Source organism: Recurvomyces mirabilis (genome assembly GCF_035927965.1).
Source record: "Recurvomyces mirabilis strain CCFEE 5264 chromosome Unknown scaffold_4, whole genome shotgun sequence".
Lineage (NCBI taxonomy): Eukaryota > Fungi > Ascomycota > Dothideomycetes > Mycosphaerellales > Teratosphaeriaceae > Recurvomyces > Recurvomyces mirabilis.
Window position 1 is genome coordinate 264,920 of NW_027041938.1, and position 19,953 is coordinate 284,872.

Consider the following 19,953-nt stretch of genomic DNA (forward strand, 5'->3'; position numbering starts at 1 on the left):
TCAGCCGACCGAACCTGGCAACAACGTTGCGAACGGCATGTTGACGTTCAATGTCGTTGCTGACGTGTCTTTGCATTGCGATGGGTTGTGCTAGGGTATTGACGAGAGCTTCGAGTAGGAAGAGGAAGATTCCGGCTTTGCCATTCCGGGAAATCATTCTGGACCGCGTTGAGTAGATTCGTTTCTAGGTAGCTGACGATCATAATCAGAGGCATCCAGTTGGTCACATATGTGCTTATTCGCAAGACCAGAGGCTGCTTTCGCCACTGCCGACTGAGCAGCGCCTATCAAAGTGCAGCTGTTTATGGGCGTGCTAGGTCCACTATTGGAGTGTTGCCGGCCATTTACTCAAAGAATGTGTTGTACGCCTGCTATGTGGTCAGCCAACGTCCCCATGATGTAAGGACAGACTTACAGAGGCATCCAGATCGAGCCAGTCGGAGGGGTCCCAATCATCAAACAAATCAGGGTATGCTTCTTGGCCAAGCACATCCGCTTCAGCATAGGATGTAGCTTGATGAGGAATGCCATCATGGTGCGCTGTACTGCCGAAAGTTAAAGCAGTCATGGACGGTCGTGTATCACCATGCCCACCACTGTTCGCAATACTTGACATCTGCTGGGCCTCCTTCATCAGCTCGTCGAGGGTAGCGGTGTAACGTGCACCTGCAAAATTATTGTCCCACAAGAGTGTCTTGCAGCGATTAGCAAGATCCAGCAGGCCATGGAATTGGCGATCTTGATTGACCCAAGTGCCCTTCTTGAGCTGGATGGCGAAGACGAAGGCCACTGACAGAGCGCAAAATAGCACATACTGCGACCACCATAGGGAGTAGGAAAGGGCGCCATCCTTCACCATGGTCTCGACTGTCTCCATCGCCGTCTCTGCGCCTTTGAGGCATTCGTCCACACTATCCTGCATTTGTCTAGAGTCCGTGGTAGGCCCGTGGGTCTCTACCAATATAGCTCGGTGGGTGTGCATTTGTGCATGGCAGTACGCTAGTCGCAACGCCAGTGACTGTCTCTTGAGGGTAGGCACTAAACTTGATGCCTTGATCTTGCCAAGATGAGGCGGTAGATCATGCCTCCAGTGTTTGAGTTCAGCTCCGAGACGATAGATGGCTGACGGGCGGGTGCTAGTGGTGGTCCGCTTAATGGTGTACACTTCACGAGAGGTAGAACTAATGATTTGTGCTAGTTTGGCATGCCATATCAATCCATCGACTGGACTGTCTTCTTCAATGTCTCTGGTGTGGCCGGATGCTGCGAGAGCCTCGTCAACGATCGGATCTGGAAAATTCTGGTCTATGTCATCGTCATTGTAGTGTTTTGGTCTACCGAGGACGATGCATAGATATGTTTCCATCGTGTAGGCAGCCCAGAACGTACGTGGCTGGCATTGGAGCGTGATATGGTCGATGTTGTCGTTGCTCAACGCTCGTGTCCTTGTGCTGGATCGATGTAAACCTAGGGCAGATATCATCTGCACGACTACACCGAATAGATACCATGCCTGACTCATGCGTTGGGTCTGCAATAGGTATAGCACTTGCAAGAGTCTAGCCTGCACAGAGTCAAGTTTTGCGTGGCCAGTCTCCTCCGCAGTGAAGCGTCTTGACGCTTCGAAGAACCCGTCACTGGATTGAAGCAGAGATTCAAGTGGCTGAGTTGCAGCCTTCTGTATCTGGGCCTTTCTAAAGCTGGCAATTGCGAACGTCGTGAATAAACTCGCCGCTCTAGCATGTCCTATTACTGAAGCAGGCGCCAATCCATTTGTGAGAGCTGGTGTTGCATCCTGGAGCCAAGCAAATAGACTAGGTCTGTGAAAGAAACGATATGTCACGGAGCACGTGTCGAAGTAGACAGTGAGCAGTGCGTGAAGTTCATCAATGTCGTATGCTGCTGTGCTCCTTGCGGAGGCTGCTTGTAGTGGCTGGTCACCAGAACAGAGTATCGTCTGACCGGTATTCTGGCTAGCATCTGGCGCCGGTAAGAGCTCCTCATCTCTCCTCAGGACACGCCGGAATGCTCGATGTATAAAAGTAAGACCAGAAGTTCGATCGTGATAGTGGCCGTTTGGTCCTGCCACCTCAACCTCGGGAGTGGCTCTGCTTGAGCCATGGCCAGAATGCTGGTGAGTGACGGGTCGTGTGTCCAGAGAGTGGAACCTTTCGTAGCGTGACTGGACTTCAACCTGCACCTGTTCGTTCGCCACCGGTTCTGTAGGTCGTCCACGAGTGTAAGTGGCTTCCCAGTGGCAGATGGCCCAGCGTTTTATGCAGGTGTCGCATGGATTCGTCCCTGAGCATCTTATCTTCTTGACCCTGCACCAGTCGCACTGGAGGTCAAGAAGAACAAGTTAGCTGGCTTTACCTTGTCAATACGCTGGAGCGCATCCGACATGTCACGGGCGAGAGCGTTCAGGTCGAACGGCGATGCTCTTCGAGGCGGTCCTTTGAATGTACGGGGAATGATATCGACTTACTATCACGTCGTTAGCATGATCGCTAGATAAGCGTGCTCATCAGATATTCACTCGCAAGCGCGTGTCGCCTTCGACGCTTTGCGACGATTGTTTCCTGACTCTCTCGGCGAATCATCTGTGTTGCTTCGCGGTCGCCGTCCAAGGCTACTTGGCGATACTGGGATGGTAGTAAACCCCTCGTGCTGGACAGACATATCCAAGAGATTGATAGGTATACTGCCGCTCACACGGTCAATCAGTTGGCTCAGCGCTCCTACCCAAGTTTCAAGAGCTGGTTACTGTGCAGTATAGAGTCAGCAATTGTCAAGAAGCGGAAGTTCTAAAAAGCAGACGATGAAGTCGAACACAATCACGGCGACGGCACACGGACCACACTCGCATGTTTCAACAAGACGTTGTCTTATGATTTCCACAAGCATCTAGGTAGCACCATTTTAAGCGTGACGCAGGAATGGAGATAATTTCTTACACTCTTCTTGTACATAGACGTGACCAGATAGCTAATTTGACCTCACAGCTTATAAACATACAGCGGCGACCGATCCCCCATCTTGTACAGCTGCACATCCGTATATCGAGCCCTGATCTCGTCTTCACCGAGCTGAGCATTCCTCTTATTACTCTTCTTGAGGAAGAACTCGAGAGCGAAAGCAGCGACGATACCTGCAGCGCCAAATGCCAATGATGTGCCATAGCCTGTGGGATATCTCGGTGCCTCCCGTTCAATAAAGATATAGCTGCCAACAATGCGACCAACATTGCCCATACAGATGAGATAGCCAATGGAGATCGCTCGTTTCGCTGGACCAGCAGTGTTGTAGATGTTCCAGGCGTTGACCGCTGATAAAATCGGGTACAATCTAGTAGCTGTCAGCGAAGTTGTTCAAGACTCTTACAAGTCAAGGTCAACCTACCCGGAGCATGCCAGACAGACTGCAAAATAGCACGAGGCGATGTTATGCTTGATATCCGGAGTCTTGACGAAAAGCACTGCATATCCAATGACCACAGCCACTTGTGGCCCTACCAGGAATGGCAGACGCCAATTATATCGGTCCTCGAATACCGAGAGAACGTAAGATGAAATGGCACCACATGCATACGGTGGGATCGTCAAAAGCTGTGCATTCGCCGACTTGTATCCCATGCCCTTGATAATGGTGGGCAGAGAAAATTTTAGGGCGTAATTTGGTACTGCTTGTGACCAATTGGCCAGGATAAGTAGATTGACTTTCCAATCCGAGACAACAGTCCAGAAGGTCAGTAGATTGTTGTGGTTCTTCGACTCGTCGACGTCCGCAACCGTGGCTCTGGTCACCTGACGAAGAGTAAGGAACCGTTTCTCATCCTCATCCAGCCACTTTGATAATGCGGGAGAGTCAGGTAGCAGCAGGCAACAGACCACTCCCATGATGACAGTAAGCAGGCCCTCGATGATGAAAATCCAGCGCCAGCCTTCATATCCGCCGATGCCATCCATCTTTGCGATTCCAAAAGCCAAGAGGCCAGAGAACGCACCACCCGTAGCGGCGGAGGTGTAGAGCAGTGCTAGTCTTGTCTGTGTTCCGCAAGGAAGGTACCAGCGAGAAATCAGTAGAATTGCACCTGCAAATGAATATGTCAATGAGTGCTGCGCTAGGTCGTGATATAGACATCGCTAGCGTACCTGGGAAGAGACCAGCCTCGAACAGGCCGAGTAGGAACCGGACCGCGACCATCTCGCAGAAGTTCTTGATCGTGCCAGTACATGTCATGATGATGCCCTGGTACAATCAGCACAAGCCATGCCAGGGTATAGTTGAGGTACTCACCCATGCGAACACGATCGCACCAAGATAGTATGACGGGCGAGGAAGATACTGTAGGATATGTTGCTCGGGACCTCCGCGAGGATGTATGGAATGGAGAAGATCGACAATGCAATGTTGTACTGATATCCATTCATATGCAGGTCTGGGAGGAGACCTTCGATTTTCGCATTGCCAACTGAGAGAGTTTCTTGTCAGCTTCCGCGAGGACCTTGGATCACAGGCAACTTACTATTGACTTTGTCGATGTACGTGATAAGGTACAAGAACAACAGCATCGGTACCAGATGCCAGTCGACCTTCCTCAACAGCTTCTTCTTCTTGTCCGCTGGGAACGTGACAAGGAACGTAGCGTCGTCATCGTTGAGCCTTGGAGAGATTCCGTTGGCTCAATGCTCGATTGCGATCTCCTTGCAGACTGCCTGGTCCTCGATATCCATCTTCTCGAGTGATGCTCTACGTGTTGCCATAGCGTATCCAGATGATAGGGTGAGAGATCTAAGAATGAATGCTCGGCTTTTCCACCAGGTGATACGATGGGAAGATCAGGAAATGATCCACATGGTCAGTGGACGAAGTCATATAGTGCACGGTTGATGGACTTCTGGTTCCGCTTGGCAGAGTGTGATCTGATCCAGCTAGTGCCAACATGGTCGGGACATCTTCGCCACGGATATTGTGGAGATGCTCCATTGGGGTACAGTCGAGCTATTGGTTGATTCGAACACTGAAGAAGAATCCAGCGTCCTCCGATGCACCCCGCTTCCAGAAAAGGCATCCGGATGTGGAGTCTCGTCCAGATCAGATCCCGGATTCAATCCCGGATAATAGTCCGAACACCTTTTGACATATCCAGACTTTCGGAAGTCCTCCGAGATGTTCTTGAGTGCCTGGAGGCGGCAAACAATACCCCATCGAAACACTCACTAGGGGTTAAAGATCGAACTCCGGTCATCGAAGCAATGTTGATCCACGAGAGCTGGATATATAAGAGTAGCCAACGGATTGCTCTGCTCTAGCATCCCTCCCAACAAACACCTTCACATGCTCCTTACCAGAGCCAGCCAACCTCACACTTTGATCGCAATCTCTACACGGAGACATATCTGACCGCGATCAAGGATCATGGCAGTCGGACAGTCCGACGGCAATGGCGCAACGAACGGCACGAATGGCCACACCGCTCAAGTAGGCTTCGACATGCGCGGCTTGACCCCCGCCCGAGTCACTCCTTTCACGGAGACCGGAGATGTCGACTATGAAGCCATCCAGCGCCTTGGATCCTGGCTCGGAAGCATCGATGGCGTCAAAGGCTTAGTCGTTCTTGGCCACGCTGGCGAGGGAACGTTCCTGACACAGAACGAACAAGTCGATGTCATCAAGGCGTTTGTCAAGTCCGTGGACGACAAAATCCCGATCATCGCAGGCATTACTGGCGAGGGTACCGAGGTGGCTGCCGAGGAGGCGAAACGTGCGAAAGATGCTGGTGCCAAAGCTGGGCTTCTCTATCCGTCTCACGGGTGGTTGAGGTTTGGGTATCAACCTGGTAGGGTCACTCAGTCTCTGACCAGTGGGGATAGAATCTGACGTTCTCCAGGTGCTCCACAAGATCGTTACCGCAGGATCTACGAGTACAGCGGTCTACCATTGATCCTCTTCCAATACCCCGACAACACCCATGCCACGTATAGCCTGCAGACCATGCTCGACATTGCAGCTCTACCCGGTGTATTTGCCATGAAGAACGGCGTACGAAATATGCGAAGATGGGACACCGAGATCCCCATCATTCGTGCTGAACGGCCAGATCTCCAGATCTTGACCTGGTAGGCAATCTCCAGACACGTTCGATTAGAGGTGGCGAATATTGACATTCTTCCCAGCCACGATGAATACCTCCTCCACACCGCCTTCGATGTCGACGGCATGCTGGTAGGCTTCGGCAACATCGCGCCCGAAGCTCTCATTGAGATGATCGATGCCGGCAAGGCCAAAGACTACCCTCGTGCTCGGGCTATCCACGACAAGCTCCTACCAGTGACAAAGAGCGTCTACCATCGCGGCTCGCACATGGAAGGTACTGTGGCCCTGAAGCACGCTCTCGTCGCGCGCGGCATCCTCAACCACGCCACAGTACGGTCGCCATTGTTGCCGTTGCCTGAAGGGGCCGACGCTGAGATTCATGCTGCCGTGAAGCAATCGAGACTGTCCAAGGTGGCTTGATTCGGTGGTGCAAGTATAGATTTGATGCATTCAACAGCCTGTGAGCATTTATTGGCGCTTTGGTGGCTTGCGCTTGTAGTCGGTAGGGGAGCTAGCTAGATCATGATGTAAGAACCTCTTCGCTCAATGCTTCTTGCGTAGCGCCGCAGTCTCATATTTACGATGGGTTCTGCTGAGGCGCTCGTGACTCTTTTCCCGGCATGGATAAGATCCAGTAGCTGGGTACATTTGCTGAACATCCTTCGCTTTCGTAAGGGAGGCCTTTATGCTCACTCCTCGAATGCTAGCGAGATCTAAGAAGGCATCCAAACCTGTGTCTCGATATCGGCGGATACAAGTCTCACCAAGGCTGTTATCATGGTCGAGCTACTCGCAAGCACCGACCCACTACAGAGAGGAGTTGAGGTGTGTGATGCAAGCCAAGTACTATTGGGTACCATAATATGATTGGCACGGCCGCAGCCGGAAGCTAGCTCAGCTCCATCTGCATTCACGAACCATTCTTTGGCCCTACGGCTGACGGATGTCTATCTCAATTGCGACATCACAAGTACGAGCATCATCGTCGACCGTAAAATATCAGCACAGCTGTTGAAGGGCTGTGGGATGAGGGCCCGCCGCATTCACCTGTCCAATAGACTCATTGTCTCGTTGCCTGGCGAGACCGGTGAAGGCAGGCTGCGAGACTGCTTGATGTGACCTTCGGATCTCCGATGTGTAACATCTAGCCCCAAATATGTTTGCAAGAAGGGACTGACAGAGTAATCCACCTCTTATCGCGACTAACAAAGCAATAGCATACACTTCTCTGCGGTGGTTCACATCATACCACGACATCATGGCCAACGCAAAATCCCCACGCACGGCAGAGGTGAAGAAGCGACCTACCCGTGAGAAGAGAAAGAAGACCTCAAAACGGAATTCTTCGCCGCGAGAGACCGACGATGCCAATCAAATGACCTTCGTTGACAGAAAGTCGCTCTTTCCCATCCTCGACCTACCTGCGGAGCTTCGCAACGCAATTTACGAGTACGCCGCTCTCGACGCCACCGCCGTCGTGCGTCCGAACGTCCGTGGCAAGGTCCTGAGTAACTCGCCACTCACTCGAGTCTCGCACCAGGTCCGAGAAGAATATAGCTCCATGCTCCTGCTCACCGCCCCCACAATCACGGCTCACGTCAAAGACCTCGACTTCGCGCATATCGTGGCCCTCTTGAACAGGCTATCGGACCAAGAGCTCCGCGCTCTACCATCAATCACTCTCCCCTCCGACCGCAGCATCAGGATAAATCTGCACATAACAGAAGCCTGCGCAACACATTCTGACACCCTCACGCGCTGGCTCCTTCGGCTCGAACATCCCACCAAAAGCGGCACGAATCTCAACATTACCTATCGCGCTTTGGGTATTCATCATTTCACCCCGTCACGGCCTTACGACGACGTCGTTCACTCTTGGGCTTCTCTGAATCCTGCCGTGTTGGCCTGGCGAGCCAACAAGCGGGCCGTGCCTCAGGATGGGTCGCCAGTCGGTGCTATCTATCAAGCACTGAAGAAGATGCTTCCACGGGTGGAGAAGGAGGAGTCCGCCGGAAGGATTAAGGAGGAGTTGAAGAAGATTATCGAAGCTTTGCGGTTCTCAGCATCTCCTGCGGGGTCTTACTGCGCTTGTTTGGTTCATCCTGAGGATGAGTGAAGTCTTGGTGGCAGTCGCTTGAGTGCGCATCATGTGGCAATTTGCCGAGGTACGACAGAGTGTGTGCTATGCTAGTGACTGGTGAATGTGTAGCACATTTCATCCCACGCCCAGGTTGCATGGTCACCTGGCATGACGGATTTGAAATCTTCGACAGTCTCGGGACAATTCCTAGCCGTGAAGTGATCCTCTCCATGATCCAACTCCAGAGTCTTTCATGTACAGACTAGCGAGCTACGTGAGTATCTTCACAAGATGTGGATACTTCACTCTCCTTTCTGCAGCTTAACGATGATAGACGGGTGGAGTATATAGATGGATATGAGTGGCTCGGCGGTAGCCGAAGCTAGCGCAAGCGCAGGTATGTTAACGACGAAGCCGCGCACATATGAACTGGCAGCTGCGCATGGATGACATAGCCAGTCTACCAACGATAACAATACCAGTACGGGTTCAATCAGAGATCGCAGGTAAGTCTCCGCCATGTTCTCAACCATCCCAACAGACAATCTCAATATGCTGTCCTATAAAATCACAGACTAAACAAATGTCCTCCCACAAGCGCACTCGAGACGCCGCCTTCTCACAGAATAATGACGGCCTACCACCTCACGCCCCGTATGCACTGTACGGCACACCGCTTCCAGCCTACAATCCGGACATAAGAGACGACGGCAGCTTCGTTCCACTATGGAAACAAGAAGTCACGGATGAGCGAGGGCGGAAACGTCTCCATGGCGCTTTTACTGGAGGTTTCAGTGCTGGGTACTTCAATACTGTAGGGTCGAAAGAGGGATGGACGCCGAGTATGTTCGTGTCTTCGAGGCAAAATAAAGCGGATGCGAAAGATGGGGAGGTTAAGAAGCAGCAGCAGCAGCAACGGCCGGAGGATTTCATGGACGAGGAGGATCTGGCTGAGCGGGCTGAGTCGCAAGTGCTGGAGACGAACGGTGCTTTCGCGGGTTTGGGTTCGAGCGGAGGAGGTGCTGGTGGAGAGAAGGGTATGTTCGCCGATCTGTTCCGGAGTTCGGGAGAGACGATGGGTGTGAAGCTGCTGCAGCGAATGGGTTGGAGACCCGGTCAGGGGGTTGGACCGCGTGTGAAGCGGAAGGCGAAGGGCGATGAGAAGGGAGAGGTGCATTCGTTTGCTCCTGAGAATTCGAGGATGATTACTTTTCATCGCAAGACTGATCGGAAGGGTTTGGGTTTTGCGGGGGAGGGTAGACTGGAGGAGTATAGTGATGCTGTGAGAAGGGATGAGGATGAGGAAGATGGGTGGGATGCCCGGATCCTTCAGACGAACAGGTCGAAAATCAGCCTCAAGGGCAAGAAGCCGAAGAAATCTGGGTTTGGGGTTGGAGTGCTTAATGATAATGGGTCTGATGACGACGATCCTTATGCGATTGGGCCACAGATCAACTATAGTCGCATAATAGGCGGCAACAAGAGAAAGAAGAAAGGAGGTCTCGTGTCGAGCAACGCCAATTCTTCAACCATCAGGCCCGTGTCCACAGCCAAGAAACTCACGCAACGCACAGCCACCTCAGGTGGCTTCCGCAAATGCCATGATGGCCGCTTACCACTCGATGGCTTCGTCCTGTCTTTAGCCCCGTTGACATTGACCGAAGAGAACAAGCATCCGCCACCCGAAGTACCCTTAGGCTGGATATCAAGCAAAACCGCCTCAGTCGACCCATCCAGCGCAGCGACCTATACATCAACCGCAGACGCCGCAAAGGCCTCCTCACTCGACCCCAAGGCCCGCGCTGCTTTACTCGGCGAACAACAGCTCCCTGGGAAATCCATTTTCGACTTCCTCACCCCCTCTACCCGAGATAGACTCGCCACAGCAAGCGGTCGTACTAACCTACCTCCTGCTCTTAGCGAAGCAGCACCAGCCGGCCACAAAAAAAGTACAGCAGATAAGACCCGCACACTCTGGGATCTCGTTCCGCCACTCGCCAAGGAGACTGCACTAGCGGCTCTCCATCGTGGAAGTACAGGGTGGATGCCGTATGCCGAGGACGAGGACAAGAGGGAGCGGTATAGGTATTTTCTGCGGTTGAGAGCGGGGCAGGCGGACCAATTACCTGATCGGCCGAAGGATGCCTCGACGCAAGAATGGTGTAAAGAGATGAGGGAATTTGCTCAAGCTGCTGAGGTCTTTAGGCCTATTTCGGGATTGATGGCTAGTCGATTTACTTCTTCTTCCGCGTCCGCGCCACGATTGGTGAATGATGCGCCGGACACTGCCCCCGTCCCGCAGGAGAAAGTCGAGGATCCGGCGGAGAAAGCGGCGAAAATGGGGATGTATGGACCTTTGACGAGGAGTACCGCGGTCTTTTATCCGACGAGATTACTGTGTAAGAGGTTTAATGTCAAACCTCCTGCTAATGTTGCGGCGGGGAATGAGGACGGGGAGGGCGAGGTGGCGGATAAGAGGTTGGAAGTTGTGGGGCAGGCTAGTCTGGAGAGGATGATGAGGGAGGCGAGGTGGTCTCAGCAGAAGGGTGGTAGTTCTTCGGCTGGGGTGGACGGTGGGAACGTTGATGATGGTGGTGGCGAGCAGGAAGGTATAGAGATTGCGGTAAGAGTCCAGCCAACGAAGGTAGATGCTGAGAAGAATGAGGCATTGGAGGGGCAGAAGGCTGGAGAGGCTGTCTTTAGAGCGATATTTGGGAGCGATGACGGAGAAGATGAGTGAGATGTAGCCGCATGTCCTTCCCAAGTCTTGTGCCATCCTGCCACAACCATTTCACTTCTCAACGTAAGCCCGACACCAGCTCATCCAGCCATCCCAATAGCTCCCCAGTATCTCGCCTACAACAAGTACAATCCTCTTGCCCCAGCCCTCGAAACACCACACACGGTCTAAAGAATGCATCAATGCGCCGAAATGTGCAAACAACACGAGCGCATACGGCTGCCGCTGATACAGACGCGCCAGAAAGTCTTCCGACAAAAATTGAATCCATATCATCGGACCTGCCCAAGGACCATTGTAGCCCCATTTCCGCTGTTCTTCGGGGCTGTGGGGTGTAATGGGAGACGTTGCAGAATTGTAGTGCGGATGGTGGAGATAGGCATTGCACCTCCGCAAGGAATTCAACGTCTCGTCGTAGATTTCTTTGCCGCTACTATCGCCAGCCCAGACGTCAGACAGACATCGTAAGTCAGCATCACCGGGGGCGTAAGCGGTTTCGGGATCGAGTTCGAACCAGTTATCTATTTCTAGTAAAGGTGCTAGAGGCCCTTTATGGACTTGTTGGTGGACGGCTTGTACGACGACGCCTACGCCGCGCATGAGCGGGATCCAGTCGGTGTTTAGTGTGTGTCGGTTCGTAGGTTTTGTAGAATCGTCGCTAGATGTCTGGTCTGAGAGAGGACCAGCCGAGGCAAAGATGTAGACCACATTCAGCGAGGCACAAGCGAACAGAGCATCGCTCATGCTCTCGTGCATATGGTTTAATTGCTCTCGTAGACCGCGTACTGCATCGCTGTTTTGTCGCGCTGCTTCGTTGAGGAGATGTTGCCGTTGTGCGTTGACGTGGCAGGCCATATGTAGGGCTGAAAGACTGAGAATGGCGCTCATAACGAAGGCGTGCTCGAGGCCTATTCGAGGGAGAATATCTTGCCATAATTCGTCGGCTAAGGGGGCGCAGACGATTGTTCGGCTTGCGTGACAGGTCCAATGGTGGAGAAGAGCCATGTCCTTTGGTGTGTAGGTCACTACTGTTGATGTCGCCGCCGAGAACAGTGGCGTGCCATGACTTGAGGCTTGGATCGCGGGCGTTGGTGGTTGTGTTGTTGTCGGTAGTAGTAGTAACGGTGGCTGCAAAGTCCAGTGTGTAGTCAGGGAAGGCTTGACAGATGACTGAGGACTTGGCCTGGCATCCTTTGGGGTTGGATTGCCATTCGATGCAGATGTTGGCACTGGCGTAGTAGTGTTCCCACTGACCGCCGTAGGAGAAGCAGTGGAAGAGAGGCTGGATGAGGCTCGGGCGGGCGCGGTATTGCGGTAGACACAAGGTACATCATGTCGTGCACAAGCATTGCATTTCGGCTTCTGCTCACCACATTTTATTCGTCGCCGTCGACACTCCCTACAGCCTGCGTGAGACTTGCGGTGCGCTTTTCGCTTTCCGTCATTGCCATTTGGCTTCTCAGACATTCTACACGCAAGGCAGATTGGTGGAAAGAGGGCGCATGCCGCAGGGAGCCGGCAATGTTGTGCCTGCCTCCTCCGCATTTGTGGATCTGACGGCGAAATGTTTTGCCGATGGGGTGTATAGAGTTTCTGTTCATCCGGACGTCCGCCTCTTCTCCATCAACAATGGCTTCACGTGTGCAAGTTTGTATAGGAGTCGTTATCACAGCATCAGCCCCGCAAGTATGGGGCCATTGCGAGGATGATGTTGTTGCGATTGGGAGCGATTGTTCTTGACATCTCTACAAGGCAACGGCTATCGCATGCTCAGAAGGGAAGCGCCAGCTACGATGATCCTCCCTTCTTGCCTTCTGTCTGCGTACCTATCGCGGCGATGTTCACTCCTTTTCTTCTCCCATGCCGCCACGCGGCTGATCCTCACATCTCTCATCTCTGCCGTCTTCACAACTCCACTCTCTCGCCGAGCCTCACATCTCTGCATCTCACCCTACCTTCGCATGCTCAGCAGCCGAGCTGGTGCAGGTATCAGCTCGTTCTTGCTGCTACCGCCCTCCGACAACATTGCTCGCCCTCAGATTGTCCGCATCTACAGGATTGAATGACCAAATACAACACTCGCTTCGACAATATGCTTTACCACGGCCTGATTATGAGTGTTCTCCTACCTCTACTCCCTGGAGTCTTCGCCCAAAGACCCGCCCAGACTGTGAGCGGCAATCCAGGTGGGGCCTCATATATAGCCACTCTACCGCAAAACCAGAGTCTACCAAGCGGAAGTCTCATTGTCAGCTCGGCGCCTAATGGCAGTGGCGTGAGCGTTCAAGTCAGCTTCAGCAACCTTCCGACTACTGGAGGGCCATTCTGTGAGTCTGCACTGGATACACAAGGGGAATGTTCGCTGATGTGTGCTTAGTATACCACGTCCACGTCAATGCTTTGACTCCCGATGGCAATTGTACAAGTGCTGGGGGCCACCTAGATCCCACGAGCATTACCGAAGCACACTTGTGTGATCCGAAGAATGCTACTTGCTGCCAGGTCGGTGACGTGTCCGGCAAGTATGGAGCAATGGCCGATGGGACAAGTTTCTCCACTAGGTCTGTTGCCGGACCTAACGTGCGTGCAAACCATACTGACACTTGGCCAATAGCTACCTCGACCCATACATATCCACTCAGCCCAACACATCAGCCTTCGTGGGCAATCGTAGTCTCGTCATACACTTCGCCAACCTTACACGGCTTACCTGTGCGAATTTTACGATACCCGGGAGCTCATCTGTCTCTGGTGGACAGGCTGGCGGAAATGGAGGAGCCGGCGCAAGCGTGACTGTATCGACTGCAATTGGAGCAGCTGGTGGAAACGTAGCTGCTGGGCCTAACGCTCCTACACAGGCTGGAGGTGGCTCTGCTGGCGGCAACTTCGCTGGAAATGCAGTCACAGTCGCAGGACCTATTGGATCGAGCACAACGGACAAGCCTCCTGCCATCGCGACCACACCGCCCCCTTCTTCGTCCTCGCCAGCCGGCAATAGCGGTTCCGTCAATATAGCGCCGGCGATGCCGCCGACAGTGACTCAGACCACAACAGCGTAGAGTGCTACCACTGTCTTGACAGATAAGCTGCCCTCGAGTCAGCCATCCAATGTAGGAAACTTTGGACCAGCTGCTTCCGCTATGCTCGCCACGGTTACTCTAACTACCACTGCATACAGTCCTACCACAATCTTGACGGACAAATTGCTCACCGGTTCAGCGATTGCGCCAAATGTGGTCGTGAGTGGAGCGACCAGTGGCGTACCAACACCGACCGGAAGCAATGGAACGATTGTCAATATCACGTCTGGAGTACCATCTAGTGCGACCATGCTGACAACGATGGTATGGACTGCTACGACTGTGTTGACTGGGATGTTCCCTATCACTGGCTACCCATCTCAAATCGTCCCTCCTGGCTCTGTGTTGACTGGGATGTTCCCTATCACTGGCTACCCATCTCAACTCGTCCCTCCTGGCTCTGTGTTGACCTTGACACCAAACAACACTGCACAAGCTTCAGCTCCAGCTGTAGTTCCCGTTGGAGGCACAATGACGGTCACCGGATCTGGTCATTCCGTTGTACCCGTCACTGCGATCACTATCAGCTTTGCGAGCACGATCACGATTCCTGTCAATGCGATACCGCCAAGCTTGTTGACCATGCAGACCACTGTCTCCCCACAGGTCAGCACGATGAGTAACAGTGCTAGCCCAACAAGTCAGTCCATTGTCCAGACATCGATCCCAGTCTCTACAAGTGTGGTCACAGTGACAGTCGACAACTACATAATCCAGTCGACGGTACCGAGCACAGTCACAATTACAGCCAATCCGCCAAAGAACTCCGCTGCCCCATCCACAATCTCACTTACTGCTACCATTGCCCAATGGACGTCTCAATCGATCATTCCGCCAAGTCCGATTACAACTACAATACAAAACACACCTCTTGGGGCTGCTAGCACCGTCACTGCCAATCCGTCTACACAGACTATTGTACAATCGACTCTGCCAGGCACCGGCAGCACGGTCACAGTGAGCCAGTCGACTATGCCACCGAGTGGTAGCACCGCCACTATCAGCCCATCCGGCAGCAATCCTCTAGTATCGGCGAGTGCTGGGCCAGCAGTCGTCACGGTCAGCAATCCGCTACCTCCGGCCGGAACAGCAACTGGTCCTGCACTTGTTTCGGTCACAGCTGGCCCAGTAGCAGCGACCGTCGGTAATCCGCTCCCAAAGACCAATATCCTCATCAATACTGTCAGAGTGACACGCTCGAATATCAAGACAACAGTTCCGGCGAAGCCGAGCACGGTGACCGTACAAGTGAAGAAAACCACTCTCAAAACGACAGTCTCGAAGCCGAAGCCAAAGACTACGCCTAAACCAAAGCATACTCCTAAGGCCAAGACATCGAAGAAGACCATCAAGAAGACCATCAAGTCGACCATAACACACAAATGAGCAAAGCCAGCTGGAAGTAGAGAAGGCGCAAAGCCTTGTGGGCAAGGCTGGCAGAAGCATGATGCATGGTGTTGGCACCTCCTTCAGAAATACATTATCCTGTAACTACACCAGATACTGACCTTCAACCCTCCGAGTAAACTGTCTCTCGTACAATCGAAGCTCTTCACCTTTGTTTCCAAGCACAACTCGTCTACGTCTCCTTGTCTGCGATTTGTGTCATATTACTCGCCACGCTCTTGCCCCTCCATGCGATCTCTCTGGTACTCGCAGGCCCTCAGAGACAGACGTGAGGATCTTGAGAGCCATGAGGATAGCTAGTCGCCTTTCTTCGATGCTGGTCCGGAGTGTCATGTCTCGACGCAGTAATTGTGGTAGGTCTGTGGTAGGCTGCTCATCTGTCGCAAGCTGCTCGTCTGCTGTATATGGCCGGCCGATCTGTGGCTGTTGCCCGGACATCATCTGCTGGATCGTCGTAGACTGCTGGTCTTGTGGAGGAGGCTGTGCTGTCGTAGTCTGCTGGCTTCTGTCGATCATATGTTACTGTCCGCCGCTGCGTTTCCGCCAGATTGAGGCGATGTTTTGCGGACATACCCTTCTGCTGGCGTTGCCTGACGACTGCCTCCACTAGTCCGACTCCTACCACCGGCGCTATCGCGTCTGTAAATCTCCTCGGCGGCTTCTAGTGCTCGTCGCTTTGCCGCCTTGTCTGATGTTGCGGAACTTGCGGAGTCTTTACGCCGTGCACCTTTCTCACTCAGACGTGAGAGTGGTGGGTCCACGGGTGCTAAGGTCTGTGAAGAGCTTGTCGCTTCCGCTGATACATCTTCGGCAACAGTCGATAGGCGATCTGGTGTCCGCAGCCTTGGACCACGCTCGAGTGGTGAGCGTGTCTTGTTCATCCTATTGCTAGGACTGACAGCGATGGTACGATCGATTAGGGGTGCTGATGAGACAGACTTCCTCGGGCTATCCAGGGCCTCTTTACTAGGTTGTGTAGTAGGCTGCATGGTCCCACGCTTGACCAGTAGAGCAAGGGCTTTGACGAGCTCAGCTGCATCTGCAAACTCATCATCATCGAGTCCGTCCTTCGAAGCATACACGGCTCTGACAGCCCTTGCCGCGACTCGGACAGAGCGTTCGTGCTGCTTCTCGCAGTCTGATAGAAAAGCTGAATACTCTAGCGCGATTGACAGGCGCAATGCGTTTGCTGGTGGGAGCAAGCTTGTGGCAAGTTGTTGGGCTGTCTCGAAATGTTCTTTTGCCATCGGTACGTAGTTCAGAGGTGGCAGCAAGAATGCAGCGGAAGCCTGTGGCGATGGTATCTCAATGCGTGCAAGGCCGGGTGGTCGTTCAGGTGTTCGCCGGGCATCAAGCGGGACCGGTGGTGGTGGCCCGGGCGGAGGTGGTGTCTGTGCTGGTCCAGCAAATGGATTGGTGACATATGATGTCTCGGAGGTCATCGAAGGTATCGGATCTCGAAGTCCTGAACTTCCAGCCCTCCTTCGACGCTTGCCATACTCTCTACCATCGCCATCTCGCGGCGACTTGCCTGGTGATCGCTTCGCCCGTTCGTTGCCTGCTTTTTGAGCTCGTCCGCTCGACGGAGGCGAGTCGCTGTCGAGGGAGCGCGGGCTCATCGCACTGATGGGCGGATGGTTGTGGAATAGACAGAACACATGGTACAGTGAAGCGCGCAGCTTTGCTGCCATGACACGGCACTCGGGGCCCTGCTCGCCGTTTTGACAGTAGGGTAATATGTACACTTCCGTGATTGACAACCCTTCCCGTGCTAACCAGATGATGTGATGGTATAGCTTGAGCGACTTTGTGTCGCGGGTCATATCAAGTCGGCGTACTCTCTGAGCCTTTACAAGCTTCCGTGACAGGAGTATCGAAAGGCCGAGCACCTGGTACAATGATGCTGATAGAAGTGCGTTTGATGGTGCGCTGTATTTGGCCAGTCTGCCCAAGACCTTCTCTTCGATCAAGGAGACTGCCATAGGTCTCTCGCACGATATCCCATCCACAAAGGTTGCTCTAGCCAGTTGATCACCATTCAATATCTTGTTCACTAGGTGACGTCTGAAACACGTCGATCGTCGAAGTGAGTCTGCAATAGGTCGTATCCTTGGCTTGTTTAGATGACATCGACGTGCGTAGGAGACGGCAATTGATCAGAGTGTGTATGCTGGAGTCGGTCTCGAAAGTGTCACGACCGGACTAGAAGTGAGAGGCTGGACCAGTGAAAAATCCGACAAGGTACGTAAGCAGAGATGAGATTGCTGCGTGATGTGATCGCCAATGGCAGAAGTAAGGTGCAGTATGCGAACCTGCGCAGTGCGAACAACCTACTATGGTGCCTTTTTTGTATGCTGTATTGCCTTGCCACAGTAGATACTGCCTTTGGTCAATCGCTGCACTGGATGTCAATGCGAAGCGCAAGACACTTACAGCCTATGCAAAATAATGTCAATTCCTCGAGAGAGTTGTCCGCACGCTCTCATTCGCTTCCTGGTGTTAACGCTGCACCAATGAAATCCCAGGACAACCGGATCAAAGTCTGCTAGTAGTGGCGCCGAAGCAGATATCACGTTGAAGGCCAACGACTCCTTCGGTGGCTGGGCGAATGTGTGCGCTGGCCAGCTGTGGACGCAGAGACCGCTCGATCACCAAAGATGATGCCGTAGTCGGTCGAAGATATGACTGTGGCTGTCCAAGCGTTTTGCCACTTCTGTGTCCACGGCCCAAACCTCTTGAATTTTACGCTCCTCAAGACGCTTTCGAGCGACCTGAGCTCCCCAGGCTTCTTGTCGTCCTAGATCGCTTTCCGACACATGCGTTATGATGCCTCGCGACCAGGTCTCTGCTTCGCCGTCCAATGCTATCCGTGAAGAAACAAGTAACTCCTCCAACGCCAACGATCACTTGCTGCCCAACGCGACACTGGAAATGACAGAATAGAAGACGATGCCCACGAGGAGGAAATGAATCGCATTGGCAGTCTACTAGCTACCGGCAGCTTGCATGCCGGCCGCGTTAACTCCTGCATGGATAGCCACAGTGCGGATGCGCTGGCGGATCTGACAGCGTGTACAGCGCATCGTCCGCCTGTAGGACGGTGTCATCGAGCATAACCGAGTCTGACGACCCGCACAACTCGTAAAGTCTAACGAATGTCGTGAGAGTGGAATATGCAATCGGTGTGTTGGCAAAAGCCACGCTAGCCGAAAACCAAAATTCAATTTTCAGGTCACGAGGCATCTCGGCGAAACTCACATCCTCACAGCGTATGACTACCAGCTTTGGCCTATCATCGGGGATTATACAATTGAGTTCTGGCCATGTGTTCATGTTCACCGACGAGCAACGACCTGTCTCACATTGATACCGTTGTTTTGCATTCATGTCAGTACTGATGGAGCCGGCGACTGCTTTGAGTGCATATCAAGCCATATCCATGCCTCAAAGCAGATCGCACAATGGTCGTGATGCCGAGACACAGGCATAGCGAAAGACCATGCGGCGGTAGATGGACAACATAAGCGTTCAATGGCCGTCTCTCCGTCCAGATAGTCAGTCGCACGGCGGACTTGTCTGATATCCATGGCGAAGTGATTACTGGCTTGAGGTCTCAAAACACAGGTGATCTTTGGCTTGTCAGGCACCTCGGAGTCTAGCAGGGAGCCAGACAAGCGGCTAAAGGACTAGCAGATTATTGTTCAAGCCACACTGGAAGAGCGGTGTGTAGTCAAATTTTGATTGGCTGATATAACTTATTCACGTGACCTGATATTCTTCTGTCTGAAGCTCCTACTAGTGGTATCTTTCACTCTGTATGAGGTATGAAAGCAATGATGCGAAGTGGAGTGGTACAGTAAGCAAAGGAAATTTCACTGTATTTCAGGGCAGTGTTCCAGACAATCAACGGCAGCTGAGCGGTTACACGCGAAGCCTCGTGTGCTGCCGCCGGGCATTGTTTGCCGTAGTACGGTAACGTGCAGACTGCGAGATCGCATTTGTGGATCTGGTATCACGGAGACGTGCCGGTTGTACGTTGTTCCTTCGTCGACACCCTGTTACCATCTACATGGTAGAACCTCTTCTCAGGCTGCAATGAACGTCCAATCCGGTGTTCTTTACCGAGAATAAATCAATCGCTGTGGAGCCTGAGCATTCTGCAAATCGTAGGAGCCGCAGCTTAGGTGGCTAGACTGTGGTCTACGAAAACCGTGGGCTTGCTCTCGTCATGGTAGGGCCGACAGGAGTGTCTGTCGGCCGCAATTGGGGCATTCCAAAAGATTGCCATGGTTACACGAATGCCTGCGATGCCGTCCTCAGAGTCTTCCTGGAGCCCTTCTCGTACCATGGTCCCACCAGCAGACCAACTCCAGCTGATGTCAACCAAGACTTAACGCGTTCGTGCCATGTAGGCTCCCAAGATAGTGCAATGTAAAGAGATCAAGCACACCGGCCTTGGATGGTGTACGACGTCGAGTGCCACTGCTCGCGCCAAGGTCCAACACTACCGACGTAATCAGCAATCTTGAATGCTCGGAAGCTTTGTGTCA

The 19,953-nt window shown here is 53.0% G+C and overlaps 9 protein-coding genes across 9 annotated transcripts; 5 read left to right on the forward strand and 4 right to left on the reverse strand.

The window, feature by feature from the left end:
• Positions 1–344: 344 nt before the first annotated feature.
• LTS14_001932 (uncharacterized protein) lies at positions 345–1,483 on the reverse strand (the record flags this gene model as incomplete). The annotated part of the gene is made up of 2 exons (XM_064834640.1): positions 345–368; positions 416–1,483. 2 exons carry the CDS (start codon positions 1,481–1,483, stop codon positions 345–347), a joined length of 1,092 nt encoding a protein of 363 aa, XP_064697511.1.
• A 1,513-nt stretch (positions 1,484–2,996) lies between these two features.
• LTS14_001933 (uncharacterized protein) lies at positions 2,997–4,571 on the reverse strand (the record flags this gene model as incomplete). Its single annotated transcript, XM_064834641.1, has 5 exons — positions 2,997–3,345; positions 3,400–4,090; positions 4,152–4,248; positions 4,317–4,471; positions 4,526–4,571. 5 exons carry the CDS (start codon positions 4,569–4,571, stop codon positions 2,997–2,999), a joined length of 1,338 nt encoding a protein of 445 aa, XP_064697512.1.
• Positions 4,572–5,418: 847 nt separating this feature from the next.
• Positions 5,419–6,516, forward strand: LTS14_001934 (uncharacterized protein; the record flags this gene model as incomplete). Its single annotated transcript, XM_064834642.1, has 3 exons — positions 5,419–5,839; positions 5,891–6,119; positions 6,177–6,516. 3 exons carry the CDS (start codon positions 5,419–5,421, stop codon positions 6,514–6,516), a joined length of 990 nt encoding a protein of 329 aa, XP_064697513.1.
• Positions 6,517–7,354: 838 nt separating this feature from the next.
• On the forward strand, positions 7,355–8,212 carry LTS14_001935 (uncharacterized protein; the record flags this gene model as incomplete). Its single annotated transcript, XM_064834643.1, has 1 exon — positions 7,355–8,212. One exon carries the CDS (start codon positions 7,355–7,357, stop codon positions 8,210–8,212), a length of 858 nt encoding a protein of 285 aa, XP_064697514.1.
• Positions 8,213–8,759: 547 nt separating this feature from the next.
• On the forward strand, positions 8,760–10,916 carry LTS14_001936 (uncharacterized protein; the record flags this gene model as incomplete). The annotated part of the gene is made up of 1 exon (XM_064834644.1): positions 8,760–10,916. The coding sequence occupies one exon, from the start codon at positions 8,760–8,762 to the stop codon at positions 10,914–10,916; it is 2,157 nt and encodes a 718-aa protein (XP_064697515.1).
• Positions 10,917–10,967: 51 nt separating this feature from the next.
• Positions 10,968–11,771, reverse strand: LTS14_001937 (uncharacterized protein; the record flags this gene model as incomplete). The annotated part of the gene is made up of 1 exon (XM_064834645.1): positions 10,968–11,771. The coding sequence occupies one exon, from the start codon at positions 11,769–11,771 to the stop codon at positions 10,968–10,970; it is 804 nt and encodes a 267-aa protein (XP_064697516.1).
• Positions 11,772–13,448: 1,677 nt separating this feature from the next.
• SOD4_1 (Cell surface superoxide dismutase [Cu-Zn] 4) lies at positions 13,449–13,975 on the forward strand (the record flags this gene model as incomplete). The annotated part of the gene is made up of 2 exons (XM_064834646.1): positions 13,449–13,477; positions 13,531–13,975. The coding sequence occupies 2 exons, from the start codon at positions 13,449–13,451 to the stop codon at positions 13,973–13,975; spliced, it is 474 nt and encodes a 157-aa protein (XP_064697517.1).
• An 81-nt stretch (positions 13,976–14,056) lies between these two features.
• Positions 14,057–15,382, forward strand: LTS14_001939 (uncharacterized protein; the record flags this gene model as incomplete). Its single annotated transcript, XM_064834647.1, has 1 exon — positions 14,057–15,382. One exon carries the CDS (start codon positions 14,057–14,059, stop codon positions 15,380–15,382), a length of 1,326 nt encoding a protein of 441 aa, XP_064697518.1.
• A 219-nt stretch (positions 15,383–15,601) lies between these two features.
• Positions 15,602–17,385, reverse strand: LTS14_001940 (uncharacterized protein; the record flags this gene model as incomplete). The annotated part of the gene is made up of 2 exons (XM_064834648.1): positions 15,602–15,908; positions 15,977–17,385. 2 exons carry the CDS (start codon positions 17,383–17,385, stop codon positions 15,602–15,604), a joined length of 1,716 nt encoding a protein of 571 aa, XP_064697519.1.
• Positions 17,386–19,953: the final 2,568 nt, after the last annotated feature.